Source organism: Diceros bicornis, chromosome 13 (genome assembly GCF_020826845.1).
Source record: "Diceros bicornis minor isolate mBicDic1 chromosome 13, mDicBic1.mat.cur, whole genome shotgun sequence".
NCBI classification, from domain to species: domain Eukaryota; kingdom Metazoa; phylum Chordata; class Mammalia; order Perissodactyla; family Rhinocerotidae; genus Diceros; species Diceros bicornis.
In genome coordinates, this window is record NC_080752.1 from 35,510,260 (window position 1) to 35,535,981 (window position 25,722).

At 56.7% G+C, this 25,722-nt stretch overlaps 1 protein-coding gene across 1 annotated transcript in view; it reads left to right on the top strand.

Moving 5' to 3' along the window:
• Positions 1–25,722, top strand: part of IGSF21 (immunoglobin superfamily member 21) — a 247,396-nt gene that overhangs the window by 149,416 nt on the left and 72,258 nt on the right. The window contains exon 3 of the mRNA XM_058552031.1: positions 14,192–14,313. Within this exon, the coding sequence (XP_058408014.1) occupies positions 14,192–14,313 (122 nt within the window). The remainder of the gene's footprint in view (positions 1–14,191; positions 14,314–25,722) is intronic.

Genomic DNA, 25,722 nt, shown 5'->3' on the forward strand with positions numbered 1-25,722 from the left:
CCCCCAAAATGCGGCGGCTTAAACCACAGCTATGTTACTATATCGCGCGATTGTACGGGTCTGGCATTCAAGCAGGGCTCGGCCGGGTGATGCTGATGCTTCAAGTGGCGTCAGCTGGGGTCTCTGGGCAGTGCTGAGTGGGCGTCTGGTCTGGCCTGCGGGAGTCAAGGCCGCTTCCCCCAGGTGCAGGCACAGCTGGAAGGCGGGGCCCCGCGGGGTCCCCCTCCCTCTCCACGTGGTCTCGCCAGCGCCACAGTCAGAGACAGGAGGGGGAAGCCGCCAGCCTCCCGAGGCGTGGGCCCGGAAACTGGTAGCTTCTGCCACTTCTGCATGTTCCGTTGGTCGAATCAGTCACAGAACGTGCCCACTGTCAAAGGGAGGGAGCAGAGCCCCCCGACTCTCAGTGTGGGAGGGCCAGAGAAGGGGCGCCATCTTCAATCCACCACACATTCCTTCCTCCCGTTCTCCTGGCCTTCCTCATTCCCCTAGAGCTGGGCTCACAAAACCGCTGTCTGAGGCCAGCTTCACCTGGCACATTATGCTAAGGTGACATGCGCTGGGGTTCTTGTTTTTTAATTAAATGGCTTTTGACCTGCGTAATCTCTCCACCTCTACGCTGGTCCCACCACCTCCCGCCGTCGGCCAGAGGCTCACACGCCGGCTTCTGCCTGCTCCTGGGGCCCATACTTTGTGGTCCCGAATGAGCAGGCACAGGGGACAAGTTTAGTCCCTGGGACACAGATACACCCACATAAGCAAGCTTTTGCATAACTCAGCTCTCCCCATTTCTGGAAGGAAATGTTCGTCCCACAAATGCTGAGACCTTTTCTGAAGGTCCCCAAGATGAAGTTAGCATGGCGTCAGGAAAGAGCCTGAGACAGGGAGACCCAGGAGCCTGTGTTCTTGTCACCGCACCACCTGTGTGACCTTGAACAGAACACCCAGCCTCCCTGGGCTGCTGCTCCTGCGTCCTGCAGGACAGAGGAAAGAGCAGGGTTTGGAGTTGTCCCAAGTTTGAAGCCCAGCTCTGCCACTTGTCTCAGACGGGTCACTTTATCACTCTGGCCTCAGTTTCCTCCTCTGAGAACTGGTGACAATGATCATCCTGCGGGGCCATATAAGGATGAAGCTCGGTGACATGCAGAGAACACTTGGTTCCTTGCAGCCTCTCCTGTGCGTTCTGACGTTCTGTGCCTGCTGGGAGCCTTCGGAGCCCAAGCCCCCAGCCCAGGCTGAGATCACCCCCCACCGTGTCCAGCACAGAGCCTGACATGCAGGAAACACTTGTTGAGTTGAACTGACTCTTTGGCAAGCAAAGCACTAGCAAGAGAAATGAAAACATTCGTCCATTAAAAAACCATGTGCAAGAATGTTCTTAGCAGCCATATGCACGGTAGAGCCAAACTGGAGAGTGTCCAGGTGTCTACTAACAAGAGAACAGCTGAACAAACTGTGGGATCTTCTTCCAATGGAATACTACACAGCGATGAAAAATGATGAGCTATGGGTACACACAACAACATGGGTGGACCCCAAAAACATGCTTGGAGAATAGAGCCTTTACAAAAAACTACATGCTACATGATTCCACTTATATGAAATTCTGGAACAGGCAAAAAATGATGTGAGAGAAATCAGACTAATGGTTGCCTCCAAGGGCCAGAATTGACTGGGAAGAGGCAGAAGGAACTTTCTGGAATGATGGTGCTGTTCGACATCGTGAGAGGGGTTTGGGTTACAGAGATGTATGCATTTGTCAAAACTCATTGAGCAGTACACTTGAGATTCATGCATTTCATTGTATGTAAATTTTATCTGAAAAAGAGAATTGTAAATTAATATTGAACTCTAATTAATGATATGCATGCCGAAGCTTCTAGAAGTAAAGTGTACCATGTTTGCAACTTCCTTTGGAATGCATCAAAGAAATATGGGTGGATGGTTGGATAGAGGGATGGATAGAAGAAGAGGTATATGATGAAGCAAACGTGGTCAACGTTTGTGATAGAAGCTAGGTGGTAGGAATACGGGTGTTTGCTTTAAAATTCTCTACATTTTTCTGTATGTTTGAGTATCTTCATAATCAAATGTTTGGGGGTAGAACCAAGCCAGTACCGGGGGAGTGACCTGTGCAAGGTCACACAGTCTTTCACAAACATTAGGACTGGTTTTGGGGACAGTAAAAGTTGGTTGTGAAGACAGTAGAAAAAGGATTGTCTTCCCCAAGCTGGATCTGGACCGTGGGCGTGCTGGCAAACCCGTTCACCACTCTGAGAGTCTGTATCCCCACCTGGAAAATGCAAGGAGCTCTGCCCACAGGGGTGTCGCCAGGATTAAACGAGAAGCCAGAAGCATTGCACAAACAGGGTTTCGTAGGGAGCTGGGGAAAGCAACTTGATTCTTTCCAAGCAAGCTGGCGCCACCTCCTCACAGGCGTTCCAGCCTTACCGCCGCGTCCTGAGACGGGCCTCCCCGCCACCTCGTCTGCTGGGACCCCCACCTCTTCCATCCGTCACTCTGGGTTAATTGTCTGTATGACAATTCTCCCAATCTGATGCATTTCTTCCATCTTCCCTAATTTGATTTATTATTTGTCTGTTCCCACTAGAGTGTGGACTCCAGGGGAAGAAGGACTTTGTCTTGTTCATGGCTTTATCTCCTGTACCTGAAACAGCCTCCAGCACGTAGTAGGGACACAGCGACTCTTTGTTGAAGGAAGGAATAAATGCACAGGGCTGGATAAGCCCTAATGGGACCCCTCAGGCACAGAGTTCTGCCCCCAGAGTTTGCCTGTTGCTAACACCACCTGCACGGAACAGCAGGAAGTGAATTAGAGATCAGCCATCTTCACCCCATTTCACAGATGAGGAAACTGAGGCTCAGAGAGAATGAGAATTTCCCAGCGTCCACTGACAGGTAGAGGCTGAGCAGAGGTGGGGTCCAGACCTCGTGGCTCCCAGCTCAGTACTCTTTTCTCCAGCTGGCTGCTGAGGCTGACAAGGGTGGCCGCAGATGGACAGACAGACAGGCTCCACTGGGCCGGGCAGCCCTCGATGCCCCGTGCTAATTACAGTGGGCAGAATATGCCAGCCTAGCAATGTTCGCTGGCACACCCCGGCCCTTGTTTAGCAGGTGGACAGGCTGGCACAGGCAGCTGATCTGCCACGTCCCCGGGTCCGCCGGCGGCCGGTCATGCTGACACAGGCCCAGTTGTCTGCAGTGCCTGCCAAGTGCGGAGGGCCAGGAGGATTGGCACAGCGAGGTCCCTCCCCTCGGACTGTAAGCCCCTCCTGACTGCACCGGTCAGCCAGACTAGCACAAGCTGGGCATCTGTCCCCGTGATGCATTCTTGCCAGACACAACCTGTGCACACAGGTGTGCTCGCTGACAGGCAGCCCAGGGGGTGGCCCCGGGACTGAGTGCTGAGCGTGGTCACTGCAGGACATCGTGGGGGGAGGGGGTCGCAGGCAGGGGACTGGAACCAGAGCCTCCCACACAGATACACAGACACTGAGCTCAGACAGGACCCAGCCGTCCCCCACCCTGAACACACACCTGCCCAGCCGGCTCATGGGATCCAAAAACCAAATTGCAGCCCTGAAAAGGGGGTGGAGAAGTGGTCTCTTCTGTCTGCTCCAAGGGCCTCTTCCCAAGTCCAGGCTCGCTTGCCCCTAGATCTATTGTCCACACTGCAGCCAGGGGGATCTTCCTGACCCTGGTGGGAGCTGTCACTCCCCTGCTTGAAGCCTTCAATGGCTCCCCATCTCCCTCCCAGAAATTAACAGCAGTAATAATATCTACTATGTAATATCTACCGTGCCAAGCATTTTACAACAATAAACTAGCACACGATTATAAAGTGTTTGCTGTGTGCCAGGCACCTTTCTAAGCACTGTATGTGGGAGAATTCAGTTCATCCTCCAGAATCCTATGAGGCAGTACTGCTGTTATCCCCGTTCTATAGTTGAGGAAACTGAGGCGGGGAGCTGTGAAGTGATTTGCCCGAGGTCTTGAATTAGATTTGAACCTAAAGGTTGGACTATTATTACCAAACCCAGACTACATGGGTACGTGGGTGTGCCACACGACCCTTCACACCAGGCCCTGCTCCAACGGTCAGGCTCTGCGTCCCTGCATCCCTCACATCCCACAGAACCCAGCCTGGACTCGCCATCGCTCTTCTCCTGAACCTCGCCTGCTCTTGTATGTTTGCCCGGCTGTCCTCCACGCCTGGAAGGCCCTCCTGTCTCTGCTTGTCTGCCCTGCAGACTCTCCATCCTCCAGGGCACTGCTCGTGTGCCCTCTTGTGTGGGGCCTGCCCTGAGCACCCTCGGCAGAGCTCACTGCTTCCCCTGCCCTGTGCTGTCTCCACTCCACACCAGGCCACCCATGGCCGGGCCAGCACGTGTTGCTGATGTTTCTCTCTGTGATCCCCCTGCTCCGCCCTTCCTGTGAGCTCCTCGAGGGCCAGGACCCTGTCTGATGCGCCCCTCTGTCCACAGGCCTGGCCCCCAGGAGGTGCTGAATGAACAAGTGAATGAACGAATGAATGAATGAATGAGAAGCTGAGGTCACTGGGGTTAGAGGAATGAAGGCTGAGGAGTGGCCTTCAGGGAGATACACGATGGGTGATAAAGTCCCTCCTTCCTCCTCCCCCGCCATCCCAACCCACGGCTTCCAGAACATGACAGGGAAAGAGCCTTCTCTTTGGGGGTGATGGACATGACCCTGGAGCTCATCTCTCACGCTGGGGATCATTGTCAGGAGGAGGGGAAGAGACAGCAGGGCGCAGGGTATGACCGCCCTGATCTGGAGGCGGAGGCAGGACAGAATGTCCCCGGGGCCGCAGCTGCACAGCATTCGACGGTGAACCTTGGTTTCCGGGGTCTGGAGTCCCAGCATCAAGGGCTGTGGTGTGAGGAGGAGGTGGTTCGGGGCCAAGGACCTGGCTCCCAGCCCTGCCGCCTCCTTCCTGTGTGGCCCTGCGCGTCCCTCCCCTCTTTGGGCCTCGGTGTGGCCTTTTGTAAAGTGAGGGGTCTCTGTGGGTCAGGAAGGGTCCCTCCTGCTCTGAGTGGCCGGGCCTCCCAGGGCTCCAAGGGTCTGGCAGTTGACAGCCACCTGGGGAAATTGCAAAGAGACCCGGGTTGGAGGAGGGTGCCAGGGGTTAGGGCAGGGTCTCCCAATTGTGGTCCCCGACCCCTGTATCCAACTGACCCCGTTGGGCTCATAAAAATGCAAAATCCAGACTCTACCCAGGGCTCACTGGATTGGGACCTCTGGGGTGAGCTTTGAGGGAAACTGACATTTTCAAACGCCACTCCCACCTGGCCAGGTGATCCTGCCATGCACAGAAGTTAGAGTGTCTAGCATCTATCCAGGTCCCTCCTGTCTCCCCCACTTCTTGCCTGCTAGCCTCTGCCACGTGGGTTTCAGGGGGGATGCACAGGGGATGGAGAGGGAGGTCTCCAAGCATCCAAGCCTGTGTCTGGGGGAGTTTGGGGGGCTTGGGTGGTTGGGTCCTGACTGTGGCTTTCATTTGACTGGTGGGAGCCTGCCTGGGGGTGGGAGATGGCAAGGGGGCAGGGTTGGCGTGATGCTGTCCCCCGCCCTGGTAGATACAGCCTGGCATTTCTCAGAAACATACCCCTCACCCATGCACCCTAGCTGACATCCCCGTCCCCCTGGCCCAGAGGAAACGAGGTGTGTAAACTGGGCTTACACTGCGGGTGCAGGGATCATGATGCACACACACTGTGATTCCACAAACTGACACACAACCCTGGACATACACACACACACAGTCTCTCTTACACACCTATAAACCCTCATGTTCTCCAAACATCTAGAACTATACCTAATATTCTCACCATTACTTTGCTTTTCACACACACACACGTCCATGCTCATATGCAGCCCAGAAGCACGCAGATTTGTACACTCACCCCCGCTGACACACGTACACACCCACTCCCCCCAAACACAGGCTTTCTCATTCACACACGTGCTCACCCACACGAGCTGGCCGCTGGCAGCTCCCGGGGCTCCACGTGCGACTGTGCTCACACCAGTTGCACACACACTTCCTCACACTGGCATAAGCACCTGCTCCCATGTGTGGGGCCCACAGAGCCAGCGGCCACTCTCCTGCCTACCATTCTCACCGGGGCCCGCCCCACACCCCATCCCTGAGCTGCTGTCTGCCATCGCGCGGTAACCAGATGAGACAAGGCAATTTATGACACCAGCTGTCTCTGTCAAAACCGGATCTCCCGCACACCCAAGAGGAAGCCAATTACCCCGAGCCCAGCCCTACCAGAAGCTGGGACTGAGAAGGGAGACAGAGCAGGGTGGAATCGGCCGCCCAGAGAGGTGGGTGGCACCTGACTCAATGATCTCCCCCTCCTCTGCCCTTGGGAATCCGGTATCCTCCTCCCCCAGGCCCAGGGGGAGCCAGCCCCTCCCTCTGTGGCTGTTCCTCTGGCCCAGCTCCCAGGCCCCGGGGGCTACAAGAGCAGACTCAGGATGGAGACCAGGTGGGCGGGAGGTCTCGGGGAAGAATGGTCCGGGGTCACCATGGCAACAGGGAAGACAGGAACCCTGCGCCCCTCCCCCTACACAACCGGCCATGGGGAGGCTGCGTCACTGGCCCCTGCTTCCTCTGCACCTTCCTTCTCCTCCTCCCTGAGCAGGCGGTCTCATGCCCTGCACCAGCTGTCCCTCTGCCTGGAATACCCACCCCCTCCTTGCCCCCGACCCAACACTTAACCCAACTCTACTGCCGGAGCTGCTTCCTCTCTGGACCCCAGATCAGACCCAGGTTCCAGTGTCTGCTGCTCCACTTACCGGCTGGGCAGCCTGGGCAAGTGGCAGCCCTGATTTTTGCACCTATGAAAAAGATGTTCATTTCTATAAAAATATTGACTGGGAGTTCCCTCTGTAGCAGACCCTGCTCCAGGAGCTAGGGATATAACACTGAGCAAAATGAAGCCGCAGCCCTCCTGGGCTTCAGGTTCTACTGGAGGAGTTGGAAAACACCCGTTGGGGAAATTTAAATGAGGTGATTGCGTTTCTCCACGTCTCATCTGCTGTGTCCACGGCTTTACTCCTGGACTCAAGCACAGCTCGTGAAAGGAAATCAATCAATAAACGAACGCTCGAATGCACGAGCAGCTTGAACCCTAGTGCTGGGGTTGATTTGATCTGAGGAAGCCCTTTATGAACGCTAATGTAGCGCCATCTTTGCACCGGGCCCTGGAGGGAACTTTCTCAGCATAATTTCGGGGTAACTGGATGGAGACAGATCTGCTTAAGTGGACTTCAGTTCATTCCTCCATTAGCTGACTCGTTTAGTCACTCCACAAACGTACATTAAGGACATACTCTGTGCCAGTCCCCATACTAGGCACGCAGGGTGGAGTGAGATGGGGGAGGGAATTTTAGGTGATGGTTACATGGCAGAAGTTTCTAGACACGCTCTTTATCACCTACTGAAGTACTAGGAACAGAGCAGTAAATTCACGTTTTATGAGATACTTGCACATATAGTCGTTCCTTTGAGTATTTCTAACAGCTCTGGGGCGTAGGTTCGATGAACATCCCTCATCTCACAGATGAAGGAACTGAACCCAGAGCCAGGAAGGGACAGCGCCCACAGCAGAATGAGTCTCCTCGTGCTCGGCACAGGGGTCTAGCCAACATTCAGCACTCTCACCATCTAATTAAATGTCCCTCCCCCCAACGACAATCCTATAGGGTGGGCATTTTACAGCCACGGTGCATGACCTGCCTGTGCTGGGGTTTGAACCCGGGCCGCCTGACTTGAGAGCCCAGGCACCATCGGCCCTTCCATGTCTAATCACTTCATTAAAACCCTCCTTGCAAACCCTGCCTCTCGCTGGCCGGCCACAGAGACCTCAGCTGCTCCGTTTTCAGGAAAGCAAATTCCTTCCCGGCTGGAGAGGGGATGGAATAATGTAGGCAGGCAATTTAAACAGCTCCGGCAAAATACACCGGCGGTTTTCACTCTCTGCCACTATTACACTTTCCTTCCGCGGCGGGATTGGCCCGTAAGTGGGATATCAAGTTTATTACAGCTATTTCCAACCTGTAATTGGTTTTGTGGAACACAAAGAGAAGGAGGTTGGGGGTGGAGGAGGTGAATTTTTTCCCCCTTTCTTTTTTTCCTCTTCCGGATGATGGCGCCCAGGGACGTGGGTGAGGAGGCTGGCGTTGGAGGCTTGTTTGTTTTTCAAATGGAAAACCCCAGTCGGCCAGCTCTCTTCCTTTTGGCTGGAGTAAGTCCATTTGCCATGCTTTGGTGGCTCCACTTAAAAATCAACCCAGCCTGGTCGAAGTCAGATTTGCTGGTGGTGGGGGGCAGCCGGGGCCCTGTGACTGTGGGCAACTGTTGACCCCTGGTGGTCTCTAGGGCCAACTGTTCTAGAATCAGTGCATTTGGGCAGTCAGGGTAGAAATGGCCATCAGATATCACCTTGCCCCAAATCTCCTCATTGAGCATTTCAGTAAACTGAGGCCTGGAGTGGGGGCCAGTGCAGAGACAGCCTGTGGGACTCAGAACCCAGGTGTCCGTTCTCGCGGTCCCTTCCACAGAGTGTAGCTGACCATTCGGGGAAATCATGGCTGAGATGCTGTCAGCGTTGAGGGAAAACGCCACCAATTCTTGAGCAGCTACTCTGCACCTGCCGCCTTCATCAGAGTCTGCCCACCCTGCCCAACCTCCTTAGTTTGGACCTAAGTAGAAATAAATATGTCCTCTTATAATTACACGAGTTAATGCTTGCAAACAGTGCCGGGCCCGTAGCAAGCACTCCATCCGTGCTATTGTTATTTCCATCACCGTCGTCGTCACCGCACGCCCAGCAATCCTCAGGCTCTCTGCATGCAGTCGTGTGTGCTGGATCCTCACCCAAGCGCCCTACAGGTAGGCCTTATCATTCCCATTTTGCAGATGAGGAAACGGAGGCACAGAGACCTCTCTAAGGTCACACAGCAATAAGCTAAAAGTGGCAGAGCTGGCACTTGAATCTAAGGCTTGTGACCCCCCCCAAAGCTTCTGCACTTTCCACTATACCAGGCGTCCTCACATCCCCAGGCCCCAAATGGGTCCTTCACTCCTCTCTTTTTAAAGAATTCATGCTGAGGGGTCAGCCCTCCCACTTACCTGGGCAGTCCACTTACCTCTCTCTTCGCCTCGTTTTCTTTATCCGCAAAATGGGGTTGATGACACGTCTCCCAGGACGGTTCACTGACTCAACAGCCCTTCGTTCGTGTGTTGTCAGGCACTGGGGCACGTGGCTCCTGGAGCTTGCCGTCCTGAGAATCCAAACGACATAATGGAGGGAGGGCTTGTGTACACCATCAAGCCCGTGTAGACGCGGGTTAGGACTCGGATTCTTTTGCATAACCAGGCTCACAGCCTCCTCTCTGTGGTCCAGGTGTGCCCTTTGCACGATTAGGGTGCTCCCCTGTAGCGGACGGCCTTAGAGCTGGGCCTCTGAGAAAGAGCCGCTCAGACCCACACCGGCTCCTTTGGGAGCATCGCGGCGTGGATGGTCCGGGCCGCCTTGCGGCTGGGCCAGGCTGCTCCCACAGGAAGCCCTAGCCGGGGCGGGGTGTGGGCGCAGCAGGTGTCCTGGGGCGAGTCTGTGCTGAAGCACAGCGGGAGCGTTTTCCTGCTCTTCATGGCACCCTCGGTGCTCGGCACATTCATTCATTCACTCAACAAATATTTATTGAGCGACTACCGCGTGCCCAGCTCTGGGGAGACAGCGTGAACAGGACAGATAAAGACCCTGCTCTCAGAGAGTTTATGTTCTAGGAGTGGCTCACATTCAAGGGCTTTTTATTGATTCCATCAAAATCTGTTGAAGGAATGAATGAACACACAAGCACGTCTCCCTCTGGGGGAGGAGAAACCCACGCATCCTCGGCTTTCCAGGACAGCACCTTGTCTGCCCCAGCGGACAAGCTCTCTTCTGTCTGTCTGACCTTGTGGTCGCACCCGCCTTGGCGCCTACAACACACCAGGGAAGTGTCTCGGAGCCCCTGAGCCCAGCCTGCCTCCAGGTACTTGCTCAGAGCGTTTTCAGCTTCCTCTCGGGGCTGAGACAGTGACTATCAGCAAGTTCCTGGGCCTCTGCTCTTCCCCGCCCCCAACGCTGCACACACACCCCCAGCCCTCCAGTCCCTGGTTGCCCACACTGGCTTCGGGCTCCTCCCACCCGCCCCCTTCCCCAGGTATGGGCCCCCTTCTTTCCTTTCTGGCCTTCTGCATCCTCTGACTTTTCAGCAAGAGATACTCTGCTCTCCAGCCTGGCGAGTGGGAAGGGACACAGAAAAAGAGGTGGCCCAGGACAGTGTTAGTATTCACAAAAATAGCTGTCTCTGTTGAGCGCTTACCACACACCAAGTGCTCTTAACAAGCTTCGTCTCGGTTGATCCTCACAAGGAGGTGGGTCGCACTATCCCCATTTTACAGATGGGGAAACTCAGGCTTGGAAAGGTGAAATGACTTGCTCAAGAGCACAAAGTTAGTAACAGAAAGCAAGAGTTCGACTAGGGGTGGAGGAAGTCAGTCTTCCTTCTTGCTCAAAAGCCTCCCATAGGCAGACAAAGCCAACCAGGGCCTGAGCACTCCCTGAAGAGGGTCCACCTCCTCCAGGAAGACTTCTGTGATCGCCCCTCCCTCCAAAGGAATTCTCGGCTCCTCCATGGGCATCATAACACCTGGCAAGTACCTGTTGCTGCAGCCACGGTCTTCCTGACTCTGGTCCCAGCTAGTTGTGGGCCCTGTATCTCCTCCACTGGACTGCGGACAAGCTCATGATGGGCTACAACCACGTCTGAAATTCACTCCTTTCTCTCCTGTGGGGCCTAGAACTGTGCCGGCATGTCTTAGGCCTGGGGAATCTTTCCAGAATTAAAGGGAAGGTGTCTTCCAGCATACTCCTAACCTAACACTCACCACGCCCGCTGCCCACAGCCTGCGATAACCCCCCACCCCCACACAGCCTCTGTCTTGGGGGCTTTCACCGCCAGGAACTACAGAAAAACCTCCTTGCAAATAGCCACTCGCCCACCGGCCTGGGACCTGAGGGTGAACTCCGTCTCTTCCTTTCCTGCACCTTCGCTGAGGCTGAGGGAGGTGAGAGCCGGGGGCAGTGAACTGGGGGGGTGATGCCGTGCCTGCGGTGGAGGATACGCACCTGTCCCCAGGTGCCTGAGGCCAGCGTAACCGAAGGAAGCCGTCATTAGTCCTCGGGCTGACAGTGAGGCTCCAGACACGGCCCCAGAGAAAAAGATGTAAATAAACCCAAAGGAAAACTAGGTGCGTCCTTGAAACTCCCCTGTCCCTCGGCCTGAAACAGTGATTTATGACTCAGATAATTCTTCGGTGCTTTGTCTGGGGTGTGTGGGTGTGTGTGTGTACGTGTGGGGTGCGGGTGTATTTTCCTAGTAATAAAACCCTCAGTCCCGGCGAATAAATTTGAGGAGACAGCTTTACCGACAGATTTTTTTCTCCTTTGTATAATAAAAAAAAATGGAGTGAAATTCAAGATTGGGACGATAAGGGCTGCCGCATTTTAGGAGGAGATAAAAAACAGTACCTGAAGGGAGTCCAGGCTGCAAGTCAAATGAGGGGACGCCTTCCACTTGATGACTTTACGAGAAAATTCCTCAAGCGCTCCAAGGCAGGGCTCTGGCATCCTGCCGTGTGAGGAGCCCGTCCTGGGGGCAGGGGGAGGGGTGGAGAGGCATTTAGTTCATCCACAGACTTTTTCAGCCTCGTGGGTGGGTGTGAATGCTGGTCTGGGAGCCAGAGCTTGGCCAGTGTGAGGCCTCGGCTGAACCACTTTGCCTCTCCGAGCCTCAGTTTCTGCATCCGCAAAATGGGAAAATTATTGTCTCTTCTGCTCATTTTCCAGGGACATTGTGGGTCCACGCAAAGTGGTGGGCTAAAGCAGATTTCTCACCCTCGGCACTGTTGACGTTTTGGGCCACTTTGGGGGGCTGTCCTGTGCATCGTAGGATGGTCTCAGCACCCCTGGCCTCTGCAGCTAGATGCCAGTACCAACCCCCGTGCCAAGCTGTGACACCCAAAAGCGGCTCCAGGGGCCAACACCGTCCCCCTGAGTTAAAGGTGCTTTGCTTCTCTTCCTCCCTCTTCTGCCCCTCTCGTCGTCCCCTGTTGGGGAAGCTGGGCCCCGTGCTGTGGAGGAGGCCGGGTGACAGGACGAGAGGATGGATGGCTTGCCTTCCGACGGCACGCGGGCACAGTCAGACAGGCACAAAGGCCCAGAGGGGAGCACAAGTGAGCTGAATGGGCTGTAGATAAGCCTGGAGGAGGCAGAGGGGTTTGCTTAGCAAGGGGTAGGGAGAAACTGCAGTGGGAAGTCCCACTGCTGATCCCCCTCAGGGTCCCGGAGCTTGTGCACGTGTTATCATCCTTCCAGCCCTCGCCGGCCAGGGCTCCCCGGGGCCCCCGGCACTGGTAGAGGCCTCCTTGTTCTTTATGAGCATGCAGTCTGGGGAGGGTGATCCACACTGATGAGGCCCATGCCTGGCACACAGTTGGTGCTCAATAAATGCTGGCTGGAGTGCACTGAATCCGTGTCCCCTAAACCAGTAGCCACACGACAGCTCCAGGCTCCAACGCCCACCTTCGTGGGGTGAGGGAAGCAGCTTTCAGCATCCCCCGCCCCAGCCCCTTGGAGAAGCGCGGTCCCTAGCCGCCGTCCTCCCAGCCCCCTCTCCCCTGCCTCCACACGCAGAGCCGCGGGGAGTTAATTCCCCTTCTCCAGGCCCGGGCATGCGGCCTCCCTGTCGCAGGCTGTGAATGCGGAGCCCAGCTGAGCGGCGAGAGGCTGCAAGCTCCCCGTCTATAATAGAGTTGCTGAGACAAGCGGAAAACTGCAGCAGAGTAAACAGATAAATAATTGAAACAGTGACAACGCGTACCTTGCTGCTCTGTGGAGTAACACTTTCATTAGCGGGAGGCAGTGCGCCGCGGGGACGCGGGCGGCCGCAGCTGGGCGCGCCGGACACTTGGGTCCGGCTTCTAATCAGCTGTGAACAGCTGGGCACCGGAGCAGCCTTTATCTTCGCCTCCTGAGGTCCCCCGCCTTCTCTGGCCTCCGTGCTCCCAGTGTAGTGGGGACCTCATGGTCTCCCTCCTGGCCTGTCCCAAGGGCAGGCAGAGGAGGAAGGGTCCCCCGCACTGTCCCCTTCTCTTTCTTTTCCTCCCGGGTCTGCTGCCCTCAGACCTGCCGCTTCAGTCAGTCCTCACCCTAAGGCCAGAGGGAGCTTGTAGGTAGGATCCTAGCAGGCCCTCCACCACCGTTGCTTCAGGGGAGTTGAGCTCCTGCCCAGCAGGCCGCCCCTCCCCCCCATCTGGCTCATATTTCACTCCCCAGCATCTCAGTCCACTCCCTTTCTGTCCCAGGCGCTCTGATTACAGTCTATTTTCACTGAGCACACATTGCTCTTTCCTGCCCCAGGGCCTTTGCTCCTGCTGTCCTCTCTGCCTGGAAGCACTCTCAACTTTTGCCAGGCTGGCTCCTACTCTCCTTTCAGAAGGCAACTTAGATATCACTTCCTCCAGGAAGCTCTCCATGACCACCCTATCCCCAGGATGGGGGCTGCCCCTCCTCTGGGCCCCCCTGCCATTCTGGGCCTACCCCTTGCAGGATTTATCAGAAATGATTGCAGTTTAGCTCCTTTGTCTCCCCTGAGATCTTTGCACCGGTGACTGCCCCCGGCCCCCAGTTCCCCTCTTCTCTTTCTGTCCATTCCTTCTCTCCTTGGGGCAGGGACGGCTTTGCGATCAGGCCGTGAGTCTGTGGCTAACTCTGCAAAACACGTCCACACTCTCTGGCCTTGTCCGCGGCTCCCCGAGCTCTGCTTGTCACTTCGTAGGTCACCTTTGCTGCAGGACCTCAGGAAGCCCCTTCACCGCAGAGCCTCAGTTTGCACATCCATAAAGTGGGGATGACCTGGGAGGGTTCCGGCAACGGCTGTGACATCTCCCACCGGAGGCTTCTCCTGGGGCACCAGGCGGTGGGCTTCCCGGCCTCTGCATCTCCCTGGTTTCCCGGGAGCCCCTCACTGCCTGGGGGAAGGGGCGGCCAGGCTGGCAGAGGCTCACCTGTGGCCTCCTCTGTGCTCATTGCAGGTGACGGATGGCGGCACCATCAAGCAGAAGATCTTCACCTTCGACGCCATGTTCTCCACCAACTACTCGCACATGGAGAACTACCGCAAGAGAGAGGACCTGGTGTACCAGTCCACCGTGAGGTGAGGCCGGGCCGGGGTGGGGGCCGCTCCGCCGGCCCCGTCACTTCTGTCCCGCTGTGCTCTTGGGGGTTCTCAGGATCACCCTCCAGGGGCCCGGAAGCCAGAGCTGGGGCTCCGCTGCTGAAGGGGGACCCGTTCCCTAGGGGACCTCTCCTGGAGGGAACAAGCAGGAAGGGGGCAGGTCACAGCTCTGGCACGTGGGGCAGACCCTTGACGTCGGCCTCCCCAGCCGGCTCCTCCAACAGTCCTGCAGGGTGGGTTTTCCAAACCCCATTTCCAGGTGGGGACACTGAGGTCCAGAGAGGGTGAGCAGTGTGCCTAAAGTCACACAGCCAGGAACGACAGAGCTGGACGTGAACCAGCTCTGCCTGACTCAGAAGCCCACGCGACACGTTCTACTGTTCCCCACGGGCTCCAAGGCCACAAGGCCCCAAGTCTGGGAAAGAAAACGGACCCTAAACAGCCAGACTCCCGGTCAGAAGCAGCAGCGGGATGGGGAGGGAAGAGTCCTCAGGACGGAGATACTTAATATTTCTACCCCTACTCCATTTCTAGAAGACTTTAGGGTCACAGATCTCATTCCAGGCCCTGCCGTGTTCCAGGTGTGTGGGCACCCACTCCCCTCCTGCACACCCCTAAAAGGCCCAATCCGATTTTATTCCGCTGACCCTTTCCACTCACTGGGCCCTCTTCCCAGAGTGCCTGTCTCCTTTGCTCACCTGGTAAACTCCTCTTCAGCCTTCAGAACCCAGCTCAGGCAGGTCCTCCTGTGGGACACCTTCTTTAGAGTGCCCCTCGCCCCAGCAGAGCTGATGCCCCCCACAGCCCACAGCTGCGACCCCTCCAGGACCCACCCCTCCAGGAGAGGGGGCCTCACAGGGGCACACATGGGTGTGTGTTCACACTACATCGCCAAATGCTTTGCCCGGTGCCCAGGCAGAAAGTGGCAGTCTGCTCCAAAGTGGAGGATGAGCCGGCTACGCTGGGCATGTGGAGAGAGGCTGCAGCGGACACAAGCCCACACGCACTGTGCTCTGTGGGACGCCTGGAACGTTTCCTCCTAGCGCCTGATGCTGTCCCCCAGGAGGGTGAGGCCCCGCTCTCCACACACACGGTGGCTCTTCTCTCTGTGACCGTGAGCATCAGGACAGAGCAGGTGTTCCCCTTCACCTTGTATCCCCAGCTCTCAGCACAAGGTTGGGCACACAGTAGGTACACAATGAAATTTGCATATTGACTGGATGACCCTGGGTGCGCTCCTTGGCCCTTTGGGCCTCAGTTTCCCCAGGGGTAAAATTAGAAGATGGGACAAGAGATTGCAAAGGGCGCATCCAGCCTGCATCGGGAATCCGGCAGGCGTCTTCCTCTACCCGCTGGGGTGAGAACGGAAGGTGGGTGTGCTCCCTGGAGGACCTTCTGGGTCCTCCTCCTCCCTGGGCTGTGTGCCAGGAGCTCCGACTCAGCACTTGTTGGGGGATCTGGTGCGAATGTGGACCCGACAGGACCGTGAGGAGGTATGCAAGTGGCCGCACAGCCGCCTTCATTCCTCTGCTTATGACTCTCCTCCTGCACCCGCTTCCCAAAAGGATTGGGGGCGCCTTACAATGTCACAGCACACCTAAGACAAGCCAGCTACAGTCGAGGTGAAAAAGGAGGTAAAAGGTCATTTTGGAGAAGAAAATAACTATTCTGGGCCCCGCGGATGATTTTGCAGCAAGTGAACATTCAGATCCCTGCCTAGCTTCCCAGGAGCCCAGCGCCGCCCGCCCCGCCCTGCACGGTCCCCGTGGTCTCTGAGCAGCACCCCAGCGCATCCCATCACTTCCAGCCCCCCACCCCCTGCCGCAGGTGTGGTCCCCAGGGAGACTCCTTGGCTCTGATTTCTAAGCCAGGAAGGAACTCTGGAGACCCCAGAACATCCCTGACCCCACCCTCTCGTGCTCCCTGGAGCGTCCAGGACACAGCCCTCGTTCTGGAAACCTGGGTTCAAATCCCAGCTCAGCTACTTCCTGCTGCGTGACCTTGAACGAGGGCCTTAACCTCTCTCTGCCTCGGTTTCCCCACCTGTAAAGCAGGCTTAACATGATTAGCTTCATCCAATCGTCGTGAGATTTTTTTTTTAAATGGAATTGTCCTCCTTTTTTTTTTTTTTGAGGAAGATTGGCCCTGAGCTAACATCTGTTGCCAATCTTCCTCCTTTTTTCCTTTTTTCCCCCAAAGCCCCAGTAGACAGTCATATGTCATAGTTGCACATCCTCCTAGTTGCTGTATGTGGGACGCGGCCTCAGCACGGCTTGATGAGCGGTGAGTAGGTCCGCGCCCAGGATCCAAACCGGTGAACCCCGGGCCACCGAAGCGGAACGCGAGAACTTAGCTGCTGTGCCGCGGGGCTGGCCCTGTTGTAAGATTTATGTCCGATGGCCTGAGTTCAGATCCTGACTCCTCCACCCCTCGCTTCGCTGTAATCTTGGGTTGGTGACTGTGCCCGAGCTTCCCGATCTCTGAAAGGGACGACAGCAGTAAGACGCTCCCTGCAGCCTCGTGAGGATCCCCGAGTTAATCCACGTACAGCGCCGCAGTCACTGAGCCGTGCATGTTATTGCCCAGAAAAATCCCTCCTTCCCTCACCATAAAAAAAACTCAGCTTTTCTCGAATCTCATAAAGCCTCCTTATACGCACTCTTTCGTTTTTGATCCTCACAAACAACCCCGTGAATGCAGGCAGGTATTATTATTATTTTTTATAGTCTTGGTTTTACAGACAGGGTCAACGTTCAGCAAGGTAAAGGGACTTGCCCAAAGGTCCCCCTCTGGAACAACGTGAACTTGGTCAGCCCTAGCCCACTCCATCCTACCCCTACACCATGCTGTCTTCCTCATTTTACAGTTGAGGAAACTGAGGCCCAGAGAGGGGAAGAGACTGCCCCAGGGCGGCACAGCAGCGCTGACTCACGGCCAGTGCTCTTTTCTTCCCCAGCCTTCTCCCCGAGCCTCGGTTCCAGGGGTGGCCTCCCAGCAGAGAGCACCAGGGGAGAGGGCCGCAAGGAGGCCGCAGCGGAAGGGAAGGAAGCAGCAGACTCTCTGGGAGCCTGCAGAGCTGCCAGCCGGAGCAGCCATGCCGCAGGGGGCTGCTTCCCGAGGCTGCAGGGCCCCGTTAGGGCTGGTGGTGGGGCTTGGGACTCCACATTTACATATAAATGAAGATATTCACAAATTAATGCGTCTCAACTAGAGAGCATCCCCGCTCCACAGCTGCCTGAGCCGCTTCCCCTTCAGCCGGGAAAGTGGGCGAGAAGGGGGCTGAGAAGATGGGATGAATTGGCTGCGAGCAATTTCCCAGGCAGCTGAGAGGAACCCCAGGGACTCCCAGAGCCCTTCCTCCCGCTGCTGGGGTTCCCAGAGGGATGGGAGTCCGGTGGGGTGACAGGATCCTGCCCCAGGTGGGGAGGGTACAGGTGGGGCCCCCCAGTTGCGTGACCTTGGACAGATCACTGCCCCTCCTCAGACCCCAGAGGCCTCGTCCTGAGCCTCAGGACCAAGACCTCCCAGCTTGGAATTGACAGTAATTTATTCCTTCAAAGGATATTTAACTGAGCACCTACTAGGAGCCTGGATGGTGCAAAGTGCCTGGGGTCCAGGGGGAACAAGAAAGGCAGGGCTTTGCACTCTTGTGGGGAGATAGTCACCAAGGGAGGTTGAACATAAATAAGTTTATCACCATACGTTCGAGTCCAAATGGCGATCGTGTAGCGAGGGGGCAGGCGGGGTGCAGAGCTGGGAAGGACTGGGGTCAGGCCGGGCCTCCCGGGAAGGTGGCACTTCCGCTAGGACCTGAGGGGAGGGAAGGAGCCATCCCTGGTAGGGACAAGTGGATGTGGCAGATGTCTGGCCCGCCCACAGCACCCGTGCCTCTCCCCCAGGGGTCTCTCCGGCCACCCGAGCCCACTCACCTGCACAGGGGTGGGCCAGAATGCCAGGGAGTCCCCGTCCCCGGGAGCAGCCCCGGCAATGACGGAGGAGTTGACAGAGTCCTCAGGACCCTCCCGCCTCGGGTGGGACAACACAGATGCGTGTTCTCCTCTGTCGCCCCTCCCCCTGACCCCCCCCCCGAGTTCCCCAGCGAGGCTGAGGCTCAGCACCCCCCACCCCTGCAGAATAACCTCCATGATGCACCTGTGTGGGCTCCCCTCCATCCCGCTCATTCTTCCCTCCCCTTCCAGCTTCCCGGGACGCCCTCCCAAACAAACCCCTCGTTCCCGAATCCTGGTCTCAGGGTCTGCTTCTCAGAGGTCCCCTAAGTGGGCAGGTGACATGGGTACAGTCCCCTCTGCTGGCCTCCTGCACATCCGCCGTCCTGCACACCTGCCCTCTCAGGCCCTGCCCCGCCCCATCCACCTGTCCTTCCAGGCGCATGGGTCAAGCGGGTGGATGGATCCCCCACCGAGCGGAAGACTGTGGGCAAAAGTCCTCACTCCCTGCAGACTGTGGCCGTCCCGGGGGCAGCGTGCTGAGCCCTCAGCCACCCCCGCCCCCGCATGCTCTGCCTTCTGTTTCCCGAAGCGCTCTGCAGTCGCCTGTCCCGTTCCACCTGCTCAGGATGGCGCAAGGAGCCCCGCGCAGGCCTCGCTGGCCCCTTCTGGTGTTACGGGAAATCTAGGCTCAGGGTACGTGCTCCCGTCCCTCCCACACCTTGCCCACCTCTCTCTGCCAAGGCCCTACTCCTCCTTTCAGGTTCTGCTTAAATGCTTCTTCCAGGAAGCCAGTCCTGACTGCCAGACTGGGTTAAATATCTCAGTGCACTCCACAGACTCACTGCCCTGACACTGGGTCTTCAAAGCCTGCCCCCCCCCCCCACTAGCAGGGACGTCCCATGAGGACAGGGACTGGGTGTGATGTCTTCACCACTGTCCCCCCAGCCCCTACCCAGCACTGTCCACCACCCCCACACGCACACGTTGTGGCCGATTTGTAAATATCTGGGGGCGGGGAGTTAGTAGTGGGAGCAGTGGTGGATCTCCTCCACTGCAGCACGTCTGCTGCTGGATAAGCCCAGGAAGGAGCGATTCAGGCCTCTGTTCCTTCCTCCCACATCTGCATCGTTCATTCCTCATAAGGGAATTGAGCACTTGCTGTATGTCAGGACGGCGCTGGGGATAAAATGGTGAACGAGACATAACCAGACCTGCTCTTGTGTAGGGGGTAAGGAGAGACAGACTATAAAAATATGTTTAAAATAATAAGGAAAAATATTTACAATCGGCAATGAGTATGGTGAAGGAAATAAAGTCATGTGACAGAGAATGATGAGAATAATGGAGCGGGGGATGCTACAAGGTGTCTCGTGGGAGGTGACATCTAAGCAGAGATCTAGAAGATAAAAAGAAGCCAGCCAGGCGGGGCTGGGGGTAGGGAGGGCATTCCAGGTAGAAGGCACAGCAAGTGCAAAGGTCCTGAGGTGAGAAGGAGCTTGGCATGATGGAGCTGCCAGAGCGACAGCGTGGCCAGAGTTCAGGGAGCAAGGAAGCAAGTTGGCGTTGATTCTCAGCATCCTGGAAGCCACTGAAGGTTGTGGCCTCAGCTGTGACGTGTGTCTTGTAAAGCTCACCGTGGTTGTGAGTGAAGGGTGGGTTGGAGGTGCCAGGGAAGGAAGACACAGCCCTCCACAGAGGATCTGGGAGGCGGAGAAAGGTCTCATCAGAGGCCTCAGGACTCAATTTCCAAACCTGAGTGAGGCTGGGAGAGGGAGCTGGACCCCCGCCTGGGGCTGGTGGGGGCGGGAGAGCCACCTCTCACCTGGGTCTGATGTCCATGCCCCATGACCACACGAGTGGCGCCGTCCCTGAAGGCACACGAGGCTGAGAACAGCTGGGTGGGCGGGGCGGAGCCTGGGGGATTGGTGGGGAAAGTGAGTGCACGTTCCACCTTGCTAATTCGTATTTACCCGGGGAGCGAGACTGGGGAGAAATCAAGTAGATGAAAAGAGAGCCTGGAGGCTCGAGGACGCGGAAGGAAATGCCACCTCCTTTGTTGCTTTGAGATGCCTGCGTTCACTGTTCGCCCGCTGCGGAGCATCTGCGGCCTTCAAGGCACCGCTGGGGGCACGGGGCCCAGAGGAGGTCAAGGTGCCGCCCTGCCCCCCGGGGGGGCTCAGAGCCTGCCCCCTCCCCTCCCCCGTTAGCCTTTAAGCTCCTCCGAGGCTCTGCTCCCCCTTTTTCATCTCAGTAACCCCAGCACCTACTTGGCATTTAAAGAGGAACAATAAATATTTGTGGAATGAAAAGAGGAGATAAAACACGGAGATAAATAGCTAACAATTCAAGTAATAAAGGGATGGCTGTCACAGGGAAGATTCAGATATAATGCAGTGATGCAGCAGAGAGGGAGAAATCGTGGAGAGGGTGGCATTTGAAGTGGCCCTAGAAGCGTAAGTAGGTTTTCGACAAAGAGGAGCTGGGAGCAGATACTCTGGGGCCGGGGTTGGGGACACTGTGCAAATGCACGGAGGTCGGGAAGGGCTGGCGTAGGCAGGAGGCAGACAGAGGTTCCGAAAGAGAAGCCCTCTGGAATCTGTTCAAACGAGAAAATGTAGCTGGTTTTTAAATAGACACATGAACTGTTTGGTGCAAAGCGCAGAGGGGTTTATTTCCCTTCGAAACGTGGAACGTCCGCTCCGTAGTCTCCTCTGTTAGCGTGCGGGGCAAACTCTGTCCTCACTGTTGGTGCAAAGCGCAGTGCTCCCTGCCCTTTGTTGGTGTGCAAGTCTGAATTCTATACTCCCTTCTCCGTCTGCATATTATCATGAACCACACATCTTTTTTCTCCAAAATATACATCATACGTGTTGCTTGCCCACGAAAGGTCCTTCATTTGTTCATTCATTTGACCACTCAGCAAAGAAACATTGAGCACCAACTGTGTGCCCGGCTTGTGCCAGGCACTCGGCAACGGGACAGACGCAGGCCCCACCCTTATGGAACTGACAGCCAGGTTACGCCCGGTTCTGGACCCACTGCAAACCCGTTCCTCTCTGTCCCACCCAGAAGTCATCCAGGGAGGTGGAGGAGCCAGAGTGACATTGTAAGGGTAAGCTTGAGCCCTTTCAGCGCCTCATTCGTAACCGATTGTGCCTCTCCCTCTCCGTCACATCCGAATTGAACATCCCAGGCCTTCCACCCCGCAGGGAGTGGGGTCCCCATCTCAAAGCCAGGAGCTGTTTTAGGAGCGAAGGCTGCAGTTCTCCCCCCAGCCACTAGGGGGCCTTCCAGTCGGGTGCTCCCGAGGCTGCAAGTTATATCACCTGAGCAACAAGCCACCCTCTGGGGGTGTCTACACTGCCGGCCTGTCTGTGGACCCCCTGCATTAGGATCACCTTGGAAGTTGCTTAAAAATACCAGTTTCTGGGGCCCACCAAGACGGAATTTGATTCAAGCGGTCTGGAGCTGGGCCTGGGGAAGCAGTCCTTTTAAAAGTCTTCCAGGTAAAGATGTTGGCAGCGAGATCTGGAAAGCTCTACTCCACACAACACCTTCCATCTGCTCCGATATGCAGCCTGGGGCCAGAGAATTCAGCGGGAAGCTGCAAGGCGCAGATAATTCTGGTTGCTGCTGGCAGCCGGTGGCTGACAGACGATTGTCCCGAGGCCCCCCAGGCCAGACCTGTTTGGGTTGAAGATGAAGTAGTTGGACCAGCCAGTGACCTCCCAGTCCAGTGACCTCACAGGCACCGCCCATTCCAGAGCCCGGGCCCCCCTAGTTATCCCGGAGAAATTACAGCTGCTGTGTGCCCGGCCCTGTGCTAGGCTTCTCTGGAAGTGAGGCCTTGACTGGGGGCAGGGGACCGGGAGCAAGATGCTCTGTCTACGACTCCCTGCCCACAGCAGTTTCCCTGAAGGTGGAGTGAGCCCCTGCCTTCTGAGCCCGATGTCCGCCTGGGCCTCATGCAGAGGCTACTGAATCTGCTCCCCGCCTCCCTCCCTGGGTCCTGTCTCTCAGGGTGGGACCCTCCCTTCTTTATCTCCAGGTCCTCAGCGCCCAGCCCAGGGCCTGGGATGGAAGCCCAGGGCCTCAGTACAGGTTTGTTGAATCAATAGGCTGACAAGTTATCCAAATGTGGAATTATCATTTCAAACAGTCAGCAGAACTCTTTCCCAACCGTCCTGTTGTTTAACCCTGACAATCATCCCGCAGAATGCAAATCTCAGACTCATTGAATCCTGATGTATAGATGATGACTCAGAACAGAGAGGTGTGGTCACTTGTCCGAGGTTACACAGCTTGTGCATGGTGAAGCCTGGGTACACACTCAAGCTGAGGCACTCCATGGGCCATTGGGGTCAGCCTCATTCAACACACAGTCATTGAGTGCCCACCCCGTGCCAGGACCAGTGCCAGGCACTGGGACTGGAGTGACTTGGTGAGGATGTGTGACCTTGTGTCTCTACCTCGACACGCACATGCATGTGCGCGCACGCGTGCACACGTGGAACTGTGGTCAAGGATGCTTGGTGTCTCCAGGTGGGAAGTTGCCGGCGTCAGTCACCACCTTAAAAATAGCCACTGACTGGCAGTTCCAAGGAGACCAAGTGGTACCAAATCCTGGCTCCGGAACTGGGGCTCCAGGAGCCACCCAGGTCTCCTCTCTGGCCTCAGCTGGCAGCATCAGTTCTATTGACTTGCTGCGAAATCCATTTAACTTGACACATTTCCACTGCGCCGTCTAAGTCCCCCTTGAGTGGGATGCCCTCCCCGCTCCCCACTCCCCACCTGGCCCTGCTGCCTTCTCCCCCGGTTCTCCCTCCTGCTGCTGACTTCTCAGCTCCCCACTTCTCCCGTGGCTGCCTGTCCTTCTCTGCATTTTTGGATCCCAGTGGTGCTTCCAGGCCCGGCTCTAATGCCCGGCTCAGCCAGCCCTCCCCTCCATGGCCCTCTCCCCGCAGGCAGAATCGATCCTGCCGGCCGTGCTCTGGGAGCACTCTGCGCATTGCACTTGAGCTCTGCTTGCGCCGGGTTGCAATTATCCACTCCCGCAGGGCCCGACTCCTCTCCACGGCCCAGCACGGCTCTCACAGGCTGGTCCTCTGTGTGCTCCCAAAGGATGGGTGCCCACCCTCCCGAGTGCCCTCGCTGCCTGCCGGTAAACGTAGACCCTCTTCTCCTTTTGTTCCTTGAATTTAAGTCTTTCCTTCCCCTTCTATGGTTTTCCTTCTGTAGCTGATAGATATTCTTCTTTTCTTCATTTCTCCCTCTCCAAATCTCCCACTCCCGCGTGGGGCTTTGTCCTCCCGTTCTGTGCACACGTGGACATATGCGTGCATGCTCACACACACACACGCTGCTGTCGCTTCTCTTCTCCCTGCACATTCTCGCATCTCTTGGCTTGGAGCCCCTCTCTGGCCCCAGAATCTTCCCAGCAGCACAGATCTTAGATCCCGAGGCCCCAGAGGCCCCAGGAGCTTCAAGGGGGGTCTCCATTCCACACTGGGTGGGGGGACGCTTCTCCATGGTTGGGTCTTGGGTTAGTGGAGGCTTTTGATGCAGGGCAGTGAGATGTGCTCTGTTGAGTGCATCTGCCACTGAACAGCCTCCCCCACGCACCGGCCCAGTCTCGACTTGCCCCCGGGCCCACAGGAGTCCTCTAGGACTCCCAGAACACACCCTCATCTCGTTTCCCCAGTCTTTCTCCCCGGGGGAGGGAAGTTCTTGCAAGGCTGCCTGCTGCCCTCTGGTGATGCACCAGGGTATTGCAATGAGGGGTCCCCCACCTGGGGCCCCCAATCACCAAGGATGGGTCTTGTCCCTCCGGAGCAGGGACCCTCTCTTCTTCATCTCTAGGGCCCCAGCGCCCAGCACAGGATCTCAGGGGAGATTTGTTAAGTTAATGAGCTGACAGGTTATCCAAATGTGGAATTATGATTTCAAACAGTCAGCAAAACTCTTTCTCATTCATCATTTGATTAAACTCTAACGACAATCCTGCAGAGTGCAGATCTCAGATCCTATTGATGGCCATCAAGCTGGGCTGAGAGAGGGGAGGTGCCTGGGCTGAGAGCTCCCCCATCACGCAGAGCTTTCCTGCCCTGGGGCCTCCCCAGTGAATGGGGCTGAGCCCCCGTGCTGCTGGAGTGGGGGCCTCTGGGGTAACCCGCTTCCTCCTCTGGGAGCCAGGGCCCTTCCAGAGACAATGTCTTCACCCAGAATCAACCACAAGGGATTGCAGCCCGGTGTCAGGCAGCCTCTGGGCAGGGCAGGGCGAGGTGGTCCTGATGACGCGTCCCAAGCTCCACGTACGTTTCAACCACCTCGGGTAAGGGCTTGACCTGATTATCCATTTGCCATTTATGCTGTGTTTCTTAACTGTAGACCTTGAGAGACAGGGGTGAACAAGGGAGGTAAGGTCCCTGTGCCCCTGGAGCCCACATCTCCGGGGCTGTGCTGGCAACAGAGGGAGAGGTCGGGGGCGGGTGGCGAGATGATGCAGCCACGCCATGGCCAGGGAGCGAGCGTTCCGGCAGAGGAGAAAGTAAGGGCTGAGACGGAGGGAGCTTGATGTGTCAGCCACGAGGAGAAAAAGTCCGGAGGGGCTGGGGAGTGGATGAGCCCTGCGAGGAGTGTGGGGACGAGGGGGGACGTGAGCAGAGATGCCAGCCGGCCTCCTGGAGCAGGCCTCTTGAGCTTGACTGTGCACGGGAATCGCCTCGTCAGGACGCAGATTCTCATTCAGTGGGTCTGGGATGGGGCCTGGGATGCTGCTTTTCCAACCGTCTCCCAGGCGAGGCCGGTGCTGCTGTCTACGGCCCACATTAGAAACACCCAGGGGGGCGTCACCCTCCTGCGCCCCGGCCGAGCCCCGGCCAGTTACAGCAGAACTTGGAAGTTGGTGGGGGGTACCCAGGCATCAGCTTTTTAAAGCCCCCCAAGATGATTGCAATATGCAGGCAAGTTGGAGAGCCGCTGTTGTAGAACGTTCTGGCTCATCACAGCGAGTTTGGGTTGTATTCTAGGAGTGATGAGGGGTCATCGAAGATGATCTCGCTTCTATTTTTGTGTTGTTGAAAGTTCCACCTTAGCTATCGGGAAGGATGCGGAAGTGGAGGCAGGGAGACCCGGGGGAGAGGTGGCGATGGGATGGCCGGGAGCAGCTGGAGAGCGGTGATGGGAGGCAGAGCTGGCAGGACTCACTGGTGGACTGGAGATGGGGGACATCAGAAAGAGGGGAGTCAACGGTGACGTCTAGGGCCATGATCACAGCATTGGGGGGGTGCTCCTTCCAAGATGGGGCAACCAGTGAAGACCGACTAGGGCTGGGGGTGGGGTACAGTTCTATTTGGACCAGGTTACACATGTCTGTTAGACACCTGAGCAAAGGCAGCAAGTGAGTCAATGGAAACACAGGACCACGGAGAGTTTTTGG